The sequence below is a fragment of the Scleropages formosus genome, chromosome 19, assembly GCF_900964775.1.
Source record: "Scleropages formosus chromosome 19, fSclFor1.1, whole genome shotgun sequence".
NCBI classification, from domain to species: domain Eukaryota; kingdom Metazoa; phylum Chordata; class Actinopteri; order Osteoglossiformes; family Osteoglossidae; genus Scleropages; species Scleropages formosus.
Genome location: NC_041824.1, coordinates 22,427,694 through 22,441,540, shown reverse-complemented (window position 1 = coordinate 22,441,540; position 13,847 = coordinate 22,427,694). Strand labels below are relative to the sequence as shown.

General features: G+C 44.8%; 1 protein-coding gene across 2 annotated transcripts in view; it reads left to right on the top strand.

The window, feature by feature from the left end:
• The first annotated feature begins 3,910 nt into the window (after positions 1 to 3,910).
• The window catches only part of LOC108939230 (low-density lipoprotein receptor-related protein 1-like), a 114,959-nt gene continuing 105,022 nt past the window's right edge, over positions 3,911 to 13,847 (top strand). The window contains exon 1 of one of the 2 annotated variants that reach the window (XM_029246453.1): positions 3,911 to 4,496. In XM_029246453.1, the coding sequence (XP_029102286.1) occupies positions 4,400 to 4,496 (97 nt within the window). In that variant the 5' untranslated portion in view covers positions 3,911 to 4,399. The remainder of the gene's footprint in view (positions 4,497 to 13,847) is intronic. The other variant, XM_018760384.2, reaches the window with a different exon arrangement.

Genomic DNA, 13,847 nt, shown 5'->3' with positions numbered 1-13,847 from the left:
CACAGTACATAGTCCAGGCCTGCAGCTCTGGGCACAAAAGTAACGAGACATTCTGCAAGCAATCTGCATGGGTCACCTGAAATTTAAGTTTGGTATTATTTTGCAGCCAAGCGGATGCCAGAAAATTATGTGAATGGACACTTTAACTTTGACAACATTCTACACACATGAAAGTAACTTAGTAGCTTCGGTAGTTTGGGAAGATCACGGCTATGTCAGGTAGAACAGACCCGGGCTCCTCCCAAACCCCCCCAGCACAACCGCGAACTTTCTCCTGCTGAATACCTGAAGTCCCACTCCATTTATTTATGAGTCAGGTGAATGCGCATTAAATTATTGATGTCACGTGCGATCATCTGTGATTCCATGCTGGGGCTGTGAATCCTGAAAAAGCCCAGATGTACTGTATATAATTTAATTTTTAAAGGGACTCAAGTGGAAATCAGTCATCCATAGACTTGGGCCCCAAGTTCTGCAATAGGCAGCGCAGCGAAGGACGGGTGAGAACTCAGCAGTCATACGAGAAGAGATGTAAAGGAGAGAAATGTGAAATAAGGAATAAGGAATTCAACAAGGAGTTTGGCTCCCTCGCATCTGCTCCCAGCGCAGCTGAGCCTCCCTGCGGAGCAGGACGCTGAGGGTCTGGTCCCTCCCGGCGATGCTGACTGATATCCTCATGCTCAGTGTCCACTCTCACACAGATGGGTGCTTTGTATTTTATTCCTTGGGCGTATGCCCCCCCAACCCCCACGCCCACCAAGAGAAGGCGGGAAGAACGGGCAGCAGACCCACAGCTGCGTACAGTCCACATCAGCAGTTAGCCGAGATGTTCTGGTAACCGAAATTACTTAGCGATGTGCTCCGTCCAGCAAAACGATCCTACGGCGCTGCGGCAGATATGTTTTTGCGATCAGGAGGAAAAGAGCCCGATCCAGGTCTGGGATCAGCGTTACCCTCAATGTTCCGACAAACAGGAAGAAGCCCTCATTTGTGGCATTACCTGTCAGAACTTCTGTTATTCCAATGTTCTCTTTTTTAGAGTCGTTTATTCTCAGTGTGGGTGTTGTGCTCCAGGCTCTGATTGTTTGTACGTTTTCCATCACTTCTCATGGACTTTCCTTGGCGACATGGCCAAAGTCATCTGGCTGCAGCCTGTGTCCTGGGGGACAGGACGTTGAGTCATTCTGGCAGGCGCACATATAGCCCATCTCAATTGTTCCGTCCTCCTCTGGAAATTGCTCTTGTCCACTGCGCCACACTAAGTAAAATTTTATTGCATTCTTTTTCAATACTACTATGAATTCCAAATGTAGAGAGGTACGATGACTATTCTACAAGTGTGATATTTCTCAAAGTACTGGAACAAAGACATGTTGATGGAAAAGGTCACGAGGCTTCAGTCCTGAAGCACAGCATCTGAAAAGGGGGTGACAGCAGTTTCCGTGACCGTCATACGTATCTTTTTTTAGTAATCTTATTATGTCGAGTAAGTCAAAATGTTCAGTTTGTGAAGATTCAGGTTTGTCGATTACAAAGAAGGGATAATAGCCACATTCTCTTAAGGGCACACTATGCATTATGCTAATAAGACTCTTCCTCCTTGCTTCATGAAAAGAAGAACTTTACATCCACCAAGCGCTGTAAGGAAAGAGTGTGCAGTTACCCTCTACTGCCACTAGGAGGCAGGTTCTCATTAAGTGTAATGGAAGACTGTTTATACCCATTCAGTCCGTTAACAACATTTGCATCTATCTATCTATCTATCTATCTATCTATCTATCTGGCTGAAACATAATTACTGTTGGCTAACAATGATATTAGAAAACATTCTCTCATTTGTCTCTCTGTTTGGTGTTTGATCTTTTTTTATCTGGTTTGAAAGTTGTTTTTGTATTCTGAGCCATGACATTTGAGCAAAGTAGAGAATCCAGGCAGAAGAGGAATGCTGAATTATGCTGTAAATAGCTGACGGTCGACAGCTTCTTGGACAACAGCGTGGCATTGTCACCACTCACCAGGGCCTACTGGGGGTGTTGGTCAATTCCCCACCGGGAACTGATGTCTGATCAGGTCCCACCATTGGCTGGTACTGCGTTCAGGCTTTACATCCACAGCTGAAGGAACAACGAGCTGTACACATCGAGGAACCTCAGAGGTACACTGTCCCTCCAACTGTCTCTCCGCTGTGTGGAAGACGGCAATAAGAACTCCGTTGGGCCACGGCCGCAGCACCGGGGACGGGGAAGAAAGCCCTCCTGCATCTGGAAACTCAGCTGCCGCCATGTAGATGTTACTGTCATCAGTTTTTCAGTGTCTGGACAGCAAATCTTTTGCCACGCGGTTAATGTGCAGTTATGCAATCGGTCAGAGCAGCTTCAGCAAGAAACATTTTTTAGACTTCTGAGCATGTAAAAATATATAACACACTTCAACATCCTTAATTAATTGCATTTGTGTGGTTTTCTTTTGCATTGGTATTTGGTAGTATTGATCAAGGTGTTTATATTGTTTATTGTTCATTTATGTTAAATAATTTAGTGCTAATGTAATGCACACATTGTATCTTCTACGAGATGTATGTCGGTTTGGAGAAAAACGTCTGCTAAATGAATAAATGTAAATGTAAATAATTTAATATTTCTAATATTCAATTATTTTCCAAGATTGAAAGCTTTGCTATGTCTTCTGTTATTTTGCCCAACGGTTTGCTTCATCCATTATCCATTAAGCCCAAGACAAACAGAGGCTTGACTGAAGAGCCATTCTGGAGTTTTTAGTGAAAATGTTCCTTCTTATAGATGAAGAAATCAATTTGTTATTTGGTATTAATCACAACATCATCAATTTTGTAGAGAGCTTAGAACCATGAAACACAAGTCTTCAAAGTTTAAAATATCCGAAAGTATGGGTAATAATACACATGACTATTGTGTCACACCAAATGAAAATGTTATTTTGGCTGATAAAAGCATGAACTAAACACTGTTCCTTTGAGAAACAATTTTTTAAAAGACCACAGATGCTGATTTGAGTTATCAGCGACATGCATTCTCCCACAGACATATTTTTGCTAACACTTTATGGCAATTTATGGCACCATTAAAGCACTGGGTAAAGGTCATGTTTTGAAAATGCTTGGACTATGAAAAACAGATTTTCATGATCACCTGGAGTGAGACGGATGTCTTGTACCGCGCAAAAGATATATGTAAGAAGGGAGAGAAGGTAGATGCCGATCCATCTTCGTCTTCATCCAAGGGTCCGAAAGGATTTTCATGTAACAAATTGTTATTATGCAAATGCTTAGACTCTGTTTATGGAAAATAGAAAAAAAAGAACGGAAAGAAGTACTGTGTAAGATTTATAAAGGTTCAGTGAACAGTGTGAAAGACAAGCTCAGGTCCAGGTGAGTCCAGGTCAGAACTTGGTCCAGTTGGTGAGACAAGTGGGATAGGGAAAATGTGTTTTATTCAGACTCCTCTACTGATACTGACATCTCTGACTGTGAATTCTGTACAATGACCTTTTTAAAGAGACTGAGAATAAACGTAGGACCTCAAGAAGTGTGTAGTGTTTTGTCATACATTTAATATTCATTTTATATCTAATAAAAATAGTGCTCCCGTGATTTAACACATCATACTGTACACATTCTTTTTAAGAACCTAAAAACCTTGCAGCTACGTGCACTGCTTTAAAAAAACAAACGACTTAAGGTTATTTGGCCGGGAAAAAAAAAAAAAAAAAGACTTGAGCCAACATGGCTCGTGTGGAACAGGTTTGCGGCCAGTTTCCGACAGAGCACGGAAAACGGCGAGCTGGGAGAGACAGTCGACGCCTGCAACTGCGCCTGCGCACTCGATACCCGCCGCTGGAGCGAGTGACGTCATGCAGCAGTCCGTCGTGCAGGAGCCCGAGCTCAGCCCCTCCGCTCAATTTGTAACCACCAGCAACAGAGGCGCTGGGCTGCGCGAGCGAATCGGTTCACTTGTTATTTGTGTCCATCTGTGAAGATATGCAACAGAGCGGTCGCGAAGAACGCAAGAAGAGAAATAGCGCATTTTTTATTTCCCGAACGTGCTGATCTGGATTTTTTTTTCCCCCCCGACTCGCTGGTCATCAATGAGCAATCTATGACTGCCATTCAAGACAAGCCGTAGCCGCACAGTCACAGGGCTGAAAAGCCTTTTTCCCCCTCTTTTATATATATAACAAACAGTGCGCTTGTTCTCCTCCCCCCCGTCCTCCTGCCTGGCTTGTTCTGAGAGAGGCGAGGCATCGGGAGGACGGCACCGGACGGTCGTCCGGCATCCAGCACTTCGCACTGATTTGTTATTTTTATTCTGTTTTTTTTTCTTTTTTTTTTTTTTAAATTTTTGACCGGTCCTTTCAGTCAGCTATGCTTTCTTTGACTGCAAAAGTGTTGACGACTGTGTTGCTTTTCATTGAATTCTTGCAGAGTTTGGAGGTTTTTTCTCCCACCAGGGCCATTGACGGTAAGCAACAGTGATTCACGCGTCTCGGGGGGCAAAATATTTATTTCTCTAGTTTAAACGCGAGCGACGCCGACACCGCGTACACATTGGGATGATTTTGATGCACTGAAGGAGCACAAAGATGGCTGGAAGAGCTGTTTGCTGTACCTGGATGGATGCTAACAATGACAGCTAGCGTCCCTGCTAGCTCAGACAGGCATGATGAACGTGTAATCATCGGCACTCGGAGGTTTTACTGTTTATTTTACCCGAAAGCAGCCCGATGGTCAGTTTCAACAAGTTATTACTGCCGCGAGCCGAGATACACCTTGAGAGCCCGAGGAGCAGCCTGTCACACACAGTGTTTACACTGGAACACACACACACACACACACACACACACACACACACACACACTGCGACTGGGCATCGCAGCTGCACCCAACAATGAATGAATGGACGCCTAACAGCGATTTGGCTCCGTCGCGTTAGACGCGGTCCGAGGTCCGATCTGGAGGGATGGAGGTACCAGATCATGCAGAGTTCAGGCTGTGCACGAGGTGCCGCTTGAAGGTACGAAGCGAAAGGCACGTACGGACGGGGGGGGTGTGAGTTGGCGGCGGGGGGGAGGTTGGCAAGTCGCTGTGCGCCCAGTTCAGCTGTCAGACGGGCCTGTCCGGCAGGACGCCACGTGATCAGCACGGGTTCGGGGCTGTCCCCCGGTCTGCCCCCCCCCCCCCGAGCACTGTCCGCAGGGTCCCCACATACATCCCCACGCCATCAGTGTCGAGGGTGGTCGCCCCTCCACATGACATGTATCCTATCACACACCTCTCACAGAGGTCAGTGCGCGCGGAAGGGGTCCGACACGTCCCGTCCTCGGCGGCTTTAGTTTCAGCTTCTCACGCTCCGTGTTGGCCATTCCAAATTGGGGATCGTGAGGGGGCTTTGGGGGACCTTGTGGACGCGCACCGTATCATGCCTCAGACTAGGAGAAGCTCCTCGTGCCTCGCGCAGGTTTGCGCCGATGGGCGCGCGCGGCTCTCCGCGGACCGCTCCGCCTCCGTTTCTTCACGAACTCCCGCTCTCGAGAACACGCCAGTGTCCCTGGCCATCGTGACGTATCGATCATATATTGATCGCTTTCCATTTGCCTTTCCCCATCGTCTCTCGTATTGTTGCTCTTCGCCACAAGTGGTGTCGCACGTCGCCTGCCGTGTCTCTGCGGCACGCGCTCCGCTCCGCTCCGGACGCACGGTACAGCAGAAGGTTCCCCAAACGTTGCCATAAATGTGACACTACGTAAAATATGTACAGACGGTCCGGTCCTTGTCTCAGAAGGGGAACCTTCTGAGCTGTGAAAACTATTTCAATCTACCACTGATGTCACTGCCTTATGTGAAGATGGGTGTTTAAACCTTAGGCCATCAGTATCAAGATGTTGTTGGACAACTTCCCAAAAAAAAAATCTTAATCCTTTTAAAAACAGCTTATCCTAAAAAAAAAAAAAAAAAAAACTATTATTATTATTGCCATTATTTTTATTGGAGAGTGTGTGCCTATTATAAAAAAAAGTAAAAAAAAAAAAAAAAAAAAAACCTATTATTATTGTCATTATTGGTGTGTGTGTATTTATATTAAATACAGATCTTTTACAAGTCGTGGTGGCGCAGTGGGTTGGACCGGGTCCTGCTCTCCAGTGGGTCTGGGGTTTGAGTCCCGCTTGGGGTGCCTTGCGATGGACTGGCGTCCCGTCCTGGTTGTGTCCCCTCCCTCTCCAGCCTTACGCCCTGTGTTGCCAGGTTAGGCTCTGGCTCCCCACAACCCCAACTGGGACAAGTGGTTCAGACAATGTGTGTGTGCGTGTGCCTTTTACAAGTTGAATGTGTTTCCATCCTTTGACGTGCATTCTAAGGTTCTGGGTCTGGGATGTATATTAGATTGCATGCCACTGAAGTGAAAGGACTGCAGGAGAAAGATGTTTAACATAAATTATGCAGTCTCTTACAACTGTGCCCACTGCACGCCTTCATGGAAATGCCCCAGATATTTCTGTCTTGTGCATTTAAATGCAAGGAATGTCAATATAGAATCTCGGCGTACAGATGTATGAATAGCGGTTTAGGCCTCAAATTCGTTCACTTGATTTACTTTCTGCTTTGTTAAGAGCCGTGTCGGTTTCTTCCCCGCTGGTTTTCGTGGGAATAAGTCCCTTGAACTGTTCGCAATACCGATGTTGGTTTCTTTCACGGAGACCTTGTGGTTAAGAACTGACATCCATCTAAAATGGGAAGTGTCGCTGTGCTGCTATGCAGAAAAAAAAAAAAAAGATGGCTTTTCTGCACTGAACAAATTCCTCTGTCGATAGCTGTTAGTTAGGAAGCTAGACGGAGTGAGACGTCTCCCGGCAGTTCATTGTTGACGTTAGTCCTTCCTTCCCGTGTGTACGGTGAAAAAGAAGGTGGATGTTCACTTACAAATGGTGTTTGGGGAAAAAAGCTTACGGTCATGACAATATGCGCTCTTGAAATAGATATAGTTGACTTCCGTTATCTTTAACATGGTTATATCGCAGAACATTTTCAAGATATAATAAGTATGCATGTATATATTTCCAGATATAATTTTAAAATGCAATGCATTTTTCCGGTGGGTGTTTCCAAGAGTGAATTTGTAGAACTATTAGGGGAACTTTTCTAAAATTTATTGTGCAGCTCTGTGCTCAGTATTATTTCTTCACCAGTGGACACATGAAATTAGGAGGTTAAACTATCATTCTGCTTAAAAATTTTGTTTGTCCTAGATATGCAGGACACTTGAAAATGGTGGTTCGGTTTTCCTGGTATGCTTTTTGTCTGTGTCTTAATCGTACCCGCTCCCGCTGGCAGTGGTTGTTGGGAGATGAGGTCAGATCGGAAGAGGGGGTTAAAAACACAAAGCACACATGCACTGCCCTGCCCTGCCCTGCCCTCCTCTCGCTCCTGCTACATCTGGATGGAGGGAAGCGTTAATCCGGGAAGTTCTTCCGAAGGGGGGGTGAAATGCAGCCTGCTCCAGATTTTTCTCCTCCGTCCCGAAGCGTACGCAACATTGTTTGTAATTTTGGGCAGGCGGACAATGATGTGGGGAATTTGGGAATAGGCAAGCAGTGTGAAAAAGAGCGAGAACAGCAAAAGGGAACAGTAAGAGGGAAGGATGACTTTTGCAGTTGAGTGTAAAGATATGGGACACAGATGTTCTGCGTTAGAACCGGCACCAGTGACTATGGATCCTAAGGGAGGTGGGGTGGGGGGGATCGGTGTGGTTGGAGGGGGGGTATCGTGAAAATATTTCCAGAGATGGCAGCTTATTATGAAATGAATTACAAAATATGAACTAAATTTTGAGATATGAATTGGTCGTGACGGTCAGCCTGTTCTGTGGGGCTTTGGGCTTTCGAGGCTCAAGGGCACGACCGCTTTAGTCATCATTTTGCATCATATATTCAGTTTCATTTGGGTAGGTTTGACGTTTTTCATTTTTATTGTTCTATGAGTCTGGGCAACATATAAATCAAGTTCCAAGTATGCGGTGTAAAGAGTTGCAAGTTACGTCACGAGAGGAGACCCGTGAAAAGCTTGAGCGAGCTGGAATACTTTGTAAAGTATCGTCTTCATCTGGATATGTCTGCATTTTCCATTTTGAAATGCCTTTGTTATATGTTCTAGTTAAATACTTGCAGTTTATAGTCCCATAGCTGTATGTGTTCTAGTAATGATCCTGTTGGTTATTAATAGTCCTCACTTGCAGTATTATTTTCACATAAAATTTGAATCGCTAGTAATTAATTTAATTTAAGAAAGCGAGGGCCTGCTTTTATGGGACTAGGCGCTTTTTAGCTTGCTGCTGCCTGTAAATTTTAATGAATAAAACTGTCCAAAGTGCGTAATCTGCGTGTGAAAATTGATTTTGGTTCTGCTTATTTGAAATGCGGTGATGGATTGGCATCGGATCCAGGGCGCGTCCGGCCTCACACCCCTTGCTTCCAGGATAGCTTCTTTCCCACTGTGACCCTGCACCAGACAAGCAGTTATTCATAATAAGAGGGATTATTTAAAATAATACAAATTGTACTATCTGCGGCGTATTGCAGAATTAATCCAGTTTCCCAGCTAAAAATAAAGTATTTAAGTATTTTTGTTTGGCACCACTTCCTGTCATATCATGCCGCCGCAATGGATACGATTTATCTGTGTGATCTTTGCCCCAGGCGGTCCAAGAGGTTCCTGTCTGGAAGTGTATTGGTGTCCCGCCCACCGGTACATGAGAGGAACAGAGAGAAACTGTATGAGTCAGTGCCAGGTGATGGCCCGATACAGCTGTTCAGACTACATTTTGGCAGTATGATCCGTGAAGTTTTGACTCCCGGCCCTTAGGGTTAGGCTCCTTCAGAGAGCAAATGAACGCGGAGTTTGCCGGTACCCGTGAGTCTCCCTCAAGAGGAGCAAAAGGCATTTACCGTTGGGGGACGTTGCCCTCCAGTTCAGGATACTCTTCATATGGCAGTCGGACTCTTCCTTGGGAGCGTGCACAGGGCTGCCTCCTGTCAGTAGGCAAGCTGGACAAGGCCGGGTGCTCTTTCAGTATCAGCGGTGTAAACATGATCCACATCCCTAGAATGTGATTTATGATAAGACCGGATGGTTCCAGGCAAGTCCTTGCGACGCAAAAAACCAAGTGGCTTCAGCTACAACACTATGTTGAGCTATGGAAGGAGTATGCACTTCATCGCACCATACTGATAATAAATAACAGTTGGGTCCTCTGAATATGGTCAGATATGGGATGGAAACCACCTCCAGTGGTCATAACCCTCTTCTTAAATATTTAAGCCATTTCTGATGGCACGTTGGGAAAGAAATGTAGAAATAATAACTGGAATGGTATCAGAAATTCGGTAAGAAATTTACAGTGTATTGTACTGTATGTATTACAAGTGCCACATAGAACCGCATTGTTAATTGCGTTGGATTACTAACGTAGCGTATAACACAAAGGCTCTTCTAAAACTGGAGAAAGGACTGCCGAAGAGTTATTTGAAGGAACATCTACTGGCAGATTTTGATGCTTTTTTAATAACGATAAAGTGTATTAGGTGTATTATTCCTTTGAGGCGCTTGTACATTCCTACAGACTAGCAGAGAGGTGAGCTTTCAAAGAGATTAATGAAAAGGGGGCTTTATGTTGCCATTGTTGTCGCTTCCATTATTGCATCCGAACATGAATTGAAGTTGAATGTGCCGGAACATGGTGGGCAATGTTATTAAATGAGCCTGTACTCAATTGCAGCAGCAACCGCTTAAAGAAAGATTTCCTTCCTCTTCTGCAAAGCACCACGTTTTACTGCAAGTGTACTCTAAGGCTAGTATGTAGGACACGGATTTCTGTATTGCGGCCCTGTTCCGCACGTGTGCATTTATTCATTTAGCTGATGCTTTTCCCCAAAGTGGTTTACAGTGTTATACCACTTACAGTTATTTACCCATCTGTGCAGCTGGGTAATTTTACTGGAGCAATTTATGGTAAGTACCTTGCTCAAGGGTACTACAGCTAGATGTGGGATTTGAACCTGTGACCTTGTGGGCCTAAAGCCAGTAGTTCTAACTACTGCACTACCAAAAAGGTCTGTAAGAAAACAGCTGTATGGATTTAGATCTAGTGGGTGAGTAGGTCTCTACAATAACCGGCCTCTGACTTGACGGTTTGTAGTTCTCCTGTTTTGGAATTAATGGTCCAGGTGATGTGATGGGAACAGTGCAGTTTGTAGAACTTGGTCAAGGCTACTGGCGTGGCTGTAGGGTAAAGGGCAAAGAAATTTAAAAAGTGGTTTCATGCTTTTTTTTTTTTGCCTTCTAATATTGTTATTACTGAAGAAATGTTGCTTAGTAGTGAATTACAGTTTATAAAGTATTTTTCTTGAGTGACTACTTGCTTTTTGCTGGCTGCTATACATTTTTCTATTGGATTAGCGTTTTTAGTCTCATGTGAATTGGTGACTCTGAATTTCACTTAGTGTGTGTATGTGTGAGTACCCTGGGATCAACTGGCGACCCTTCCAAGGGTGTACTCTGCTTTACACCTTATGTTTCTAGGATGGGCTCCAGACCAGCACAGCCCTGTATGATGGAATGAATGTCTTTAGATATGCACCTTAGTAATAAAAAAAAAAAAACCAGAGTGGTGCAAGAATGGTGTATTTTGGAGCTATGAATGCCCTGTTTTGCACTGGTCAGGCATCCACATAGATACCACAGCACTGGCTCACCGCACCGTGACTTCCTCGCTGCTGCCTTTGAAGGGGTTTTCTCTGACGCTCTAGATTTGTTGACCAGAAAATCCTGGCCTTCAATTCTGGAGACTTTCGACCTTTCTGGGCCAATAGAAAATTGCACTAATTAATATTTGCTTTTATATAGATTAAGCAGAGGGTTATGAAAAGTAATGGCTAGATGGCATTAAGAGCCCCAGTGAGCCCCATGCGCAGAGTCTCCATGCTGGGCTCCAACACACGGAACCTTTCTGTTTCCGACCCACGTTCCTCCGTTGGTTTGGAAGTGAAGGACGAATGTAGACAAGCCTGATGGTGTGTTTGCCTGTCGAGAACTAATTTCCTCTCTTGCCACTGTGGCTCTTTTTGGTGTCTACCTTTTCAAACCTTTCAGTCCTTGCTAGAGTCTTTCCAGAGAGCCGGTCTCCAGGTGAGCGCTCGTCTGATCCTCGTCGATTCAAGCAGGTTGCGGAGATGGTGTTCTGGGGTCTGGTTCAGAGGAGTGCAGGATCTGGGGTGTCTCGCATGGGCTCGCAACTGACCCTAACAAAGGGCTTTGTGTGTGTTGAGGGAACTTCGACATGAGCTGCTGCAGTTTCGTGTAGAACGTGGTCGAAGAAACAAAACCGGGGTCTGGAGCCATGGACGTTGGGAACGAGGGACGAAGGCGCTGGGACCTACCTTCAGAGCTTCAAGGCTTGACATGGAGAGTCGGGCATAGTCCAACGGAAGTGAATATGTGAACCGCTCTCCCGATATCTTTTTTTTTTGGAACTGGGCATCTCCAAGGCCTCGTCATCTTTTTTACTGTTATGTTACTCTCATGTAAGTGCCTTGAGCAACGAGTTTCACTGCATGATTGATTGATTGAAGTTCCCTATCCAGAGTTTACAGTTTTATAGACATATAGGGTAAGTCCCAGGGCAGTTCACACAAATTACTTTAGTGAGGGTAAAAGAGCAGTTGTCCCCCTGAGATGTGAAGCCCAGCCCTACCTCTAGTCACTGATACCGCAGATACCACAAATGTGACAACTGTCACGCTGACGCCCTCGCACCAAAGGTCGGCACCTGTCCCAGATCAGAGCAGCAGGGTATAAAGAAGCTTTTCTTGCACACCTGGTTGTGGAACCTCATCAGGAAAAACCCCTTCTCCTGCACTTCGAAAAGAACCTTCACCTACCTCCTCGTCCTTCCCAGACCCTTTTCATCCTTCTTCCCTCGTTCCCTGCTCCCAAACGTCCACAGCTCCAGACCCCAGCTTTGTTCCTTCGACCTTGACTCCAGTCTTGTCCCTAGAACAACGTTTGCTCCTCGATCGACCCATGCCCGTCCCTGACAATGACTTGCTTGCTCCTTGTTGTGCTTTCAATAAAAGAGCCCCCAGTCGGGTCCACATCGATTCCTTGGTCTCACGCCCTCATCATTGGCAACAACCTTTTCATATGGCTCCTGTGCTCTGTGACGCAGGACATGTAGCTCTCTGTGCTGACAAATGTGATTGGGTTTTATTTAGACATTTTTACCTGGAATAACTGTTTCTTAGCTTTATACAATAAACTGCTGTTACAAATTTACAGGTACTGACAGAGGGAGCTGAAGTAATTATGTCTTATGGAGTCTGTGTTCCTGGAAATGCAATAAAAATATTAAATGTACTCTGCGCCAGTTCAGTTTACGTCTGTCTGACGTGATCATTGGAATGAAACTAACAGTAAAATTCAATTTAAAAGCATGAAGATATAATTTGTTCATGGAAGAACTGCAATATTTAGGTATTAATGTCTGAGTAGTGTTTTACCAGGCTAAATATTAAAATTATGCTATGAGTATTTCTTCATGGACACAATGATTTGTACCTGTATAATAGTTCATGTGCCCTTTGTGTGTACATGTGTGACTGAATGAGTATGTGCGATTTCCCTGCTGTCACATCGGGGGTGTTCCCTGCCTCACACCCTGTTTCTGGGATAGGCTCCAGACCACTGTGATGGTCTGTGAATAAGTAACAGTTAATAATTGGTGGAAATGTTGCAATAGTCATGAAATGTTGATGGGCAGATCTGGGCTTATGAATGGCACTAAAAGCAGAATGCACCTTGTGGACCAAATATCTGGTATTCTGTTATGATGAAAGTGTTTCCCGTAGGGAAATAGATCAGCACGGTCACCTCTTTTTCTCATACCTCATTTTGAGAAATGTCTTTTCTCCTGGAGCGGAACAAACCCTACAGTACCAAGGTCGAACCCATTTTTTTTCCTATGAGATGCTACATTGCTTTGCATTCACTTTAGCATGACTCAGCGAAAATGTGAAACGCTGTCAAACGGTCCTTCCCAGTCCAGGCTGTGTGGGTGTGCAGGCTCAAAGTTTGCTTTTAGCTGTACTCACAGTCAGAAGCTGCATGTACTCAGAAGGAGTGTAAATATGGCACAAATCCTTATCACACAGCGTGTTGTTCAGCCCTACATTGCGATGTATTTTCAAAAGCAAGGAGAGTTTGTTCATTTCTATTTTTTCTGTGTGTGCAGTGCTTGCTGCATGAGAAAAGCCCAACTTCAGTATTCTTTTGAGCTCAAGTCTCCTATGGCAAAACTTGAATTGTGTGTTAAGCCTCGTATCTTGTAAGCTGCATGAAGACATCTGCTCAGCTTCACATGCCATATAAATTCATAGGTGAATATTGGGGCAGCTGGTACTGTAGTGGTTAGAGCTGCTGCCTTTGGATCCAAAGGTTGCAGGTTTGATCCCCACCTCCAGGTATAGCACCCTTGAGCAAAGTACTTACCCTAAATTGCTCTAGTAAAATTACCCAGCTCTATCAATGGGTAAATAATTGTAAGTCCCTTAACATGGTAAGTTGCTTTGGAGAAAAGCCTCAGTGAAATTAATAAATGTGAAAAACGCTGTAAATACAGTTTTTTAAAACACTGCGAGTGTTTTAAGGTAGAACCTCCAGGGCTTAATCCCATACAGGTGGTCTCCAACATACAATGGGGTTACTTTTCGCGAAACCCATTGTGCTGTCTCTAAGAGTCGTTTAGAGTTGATTGTGTTGTGCTGCT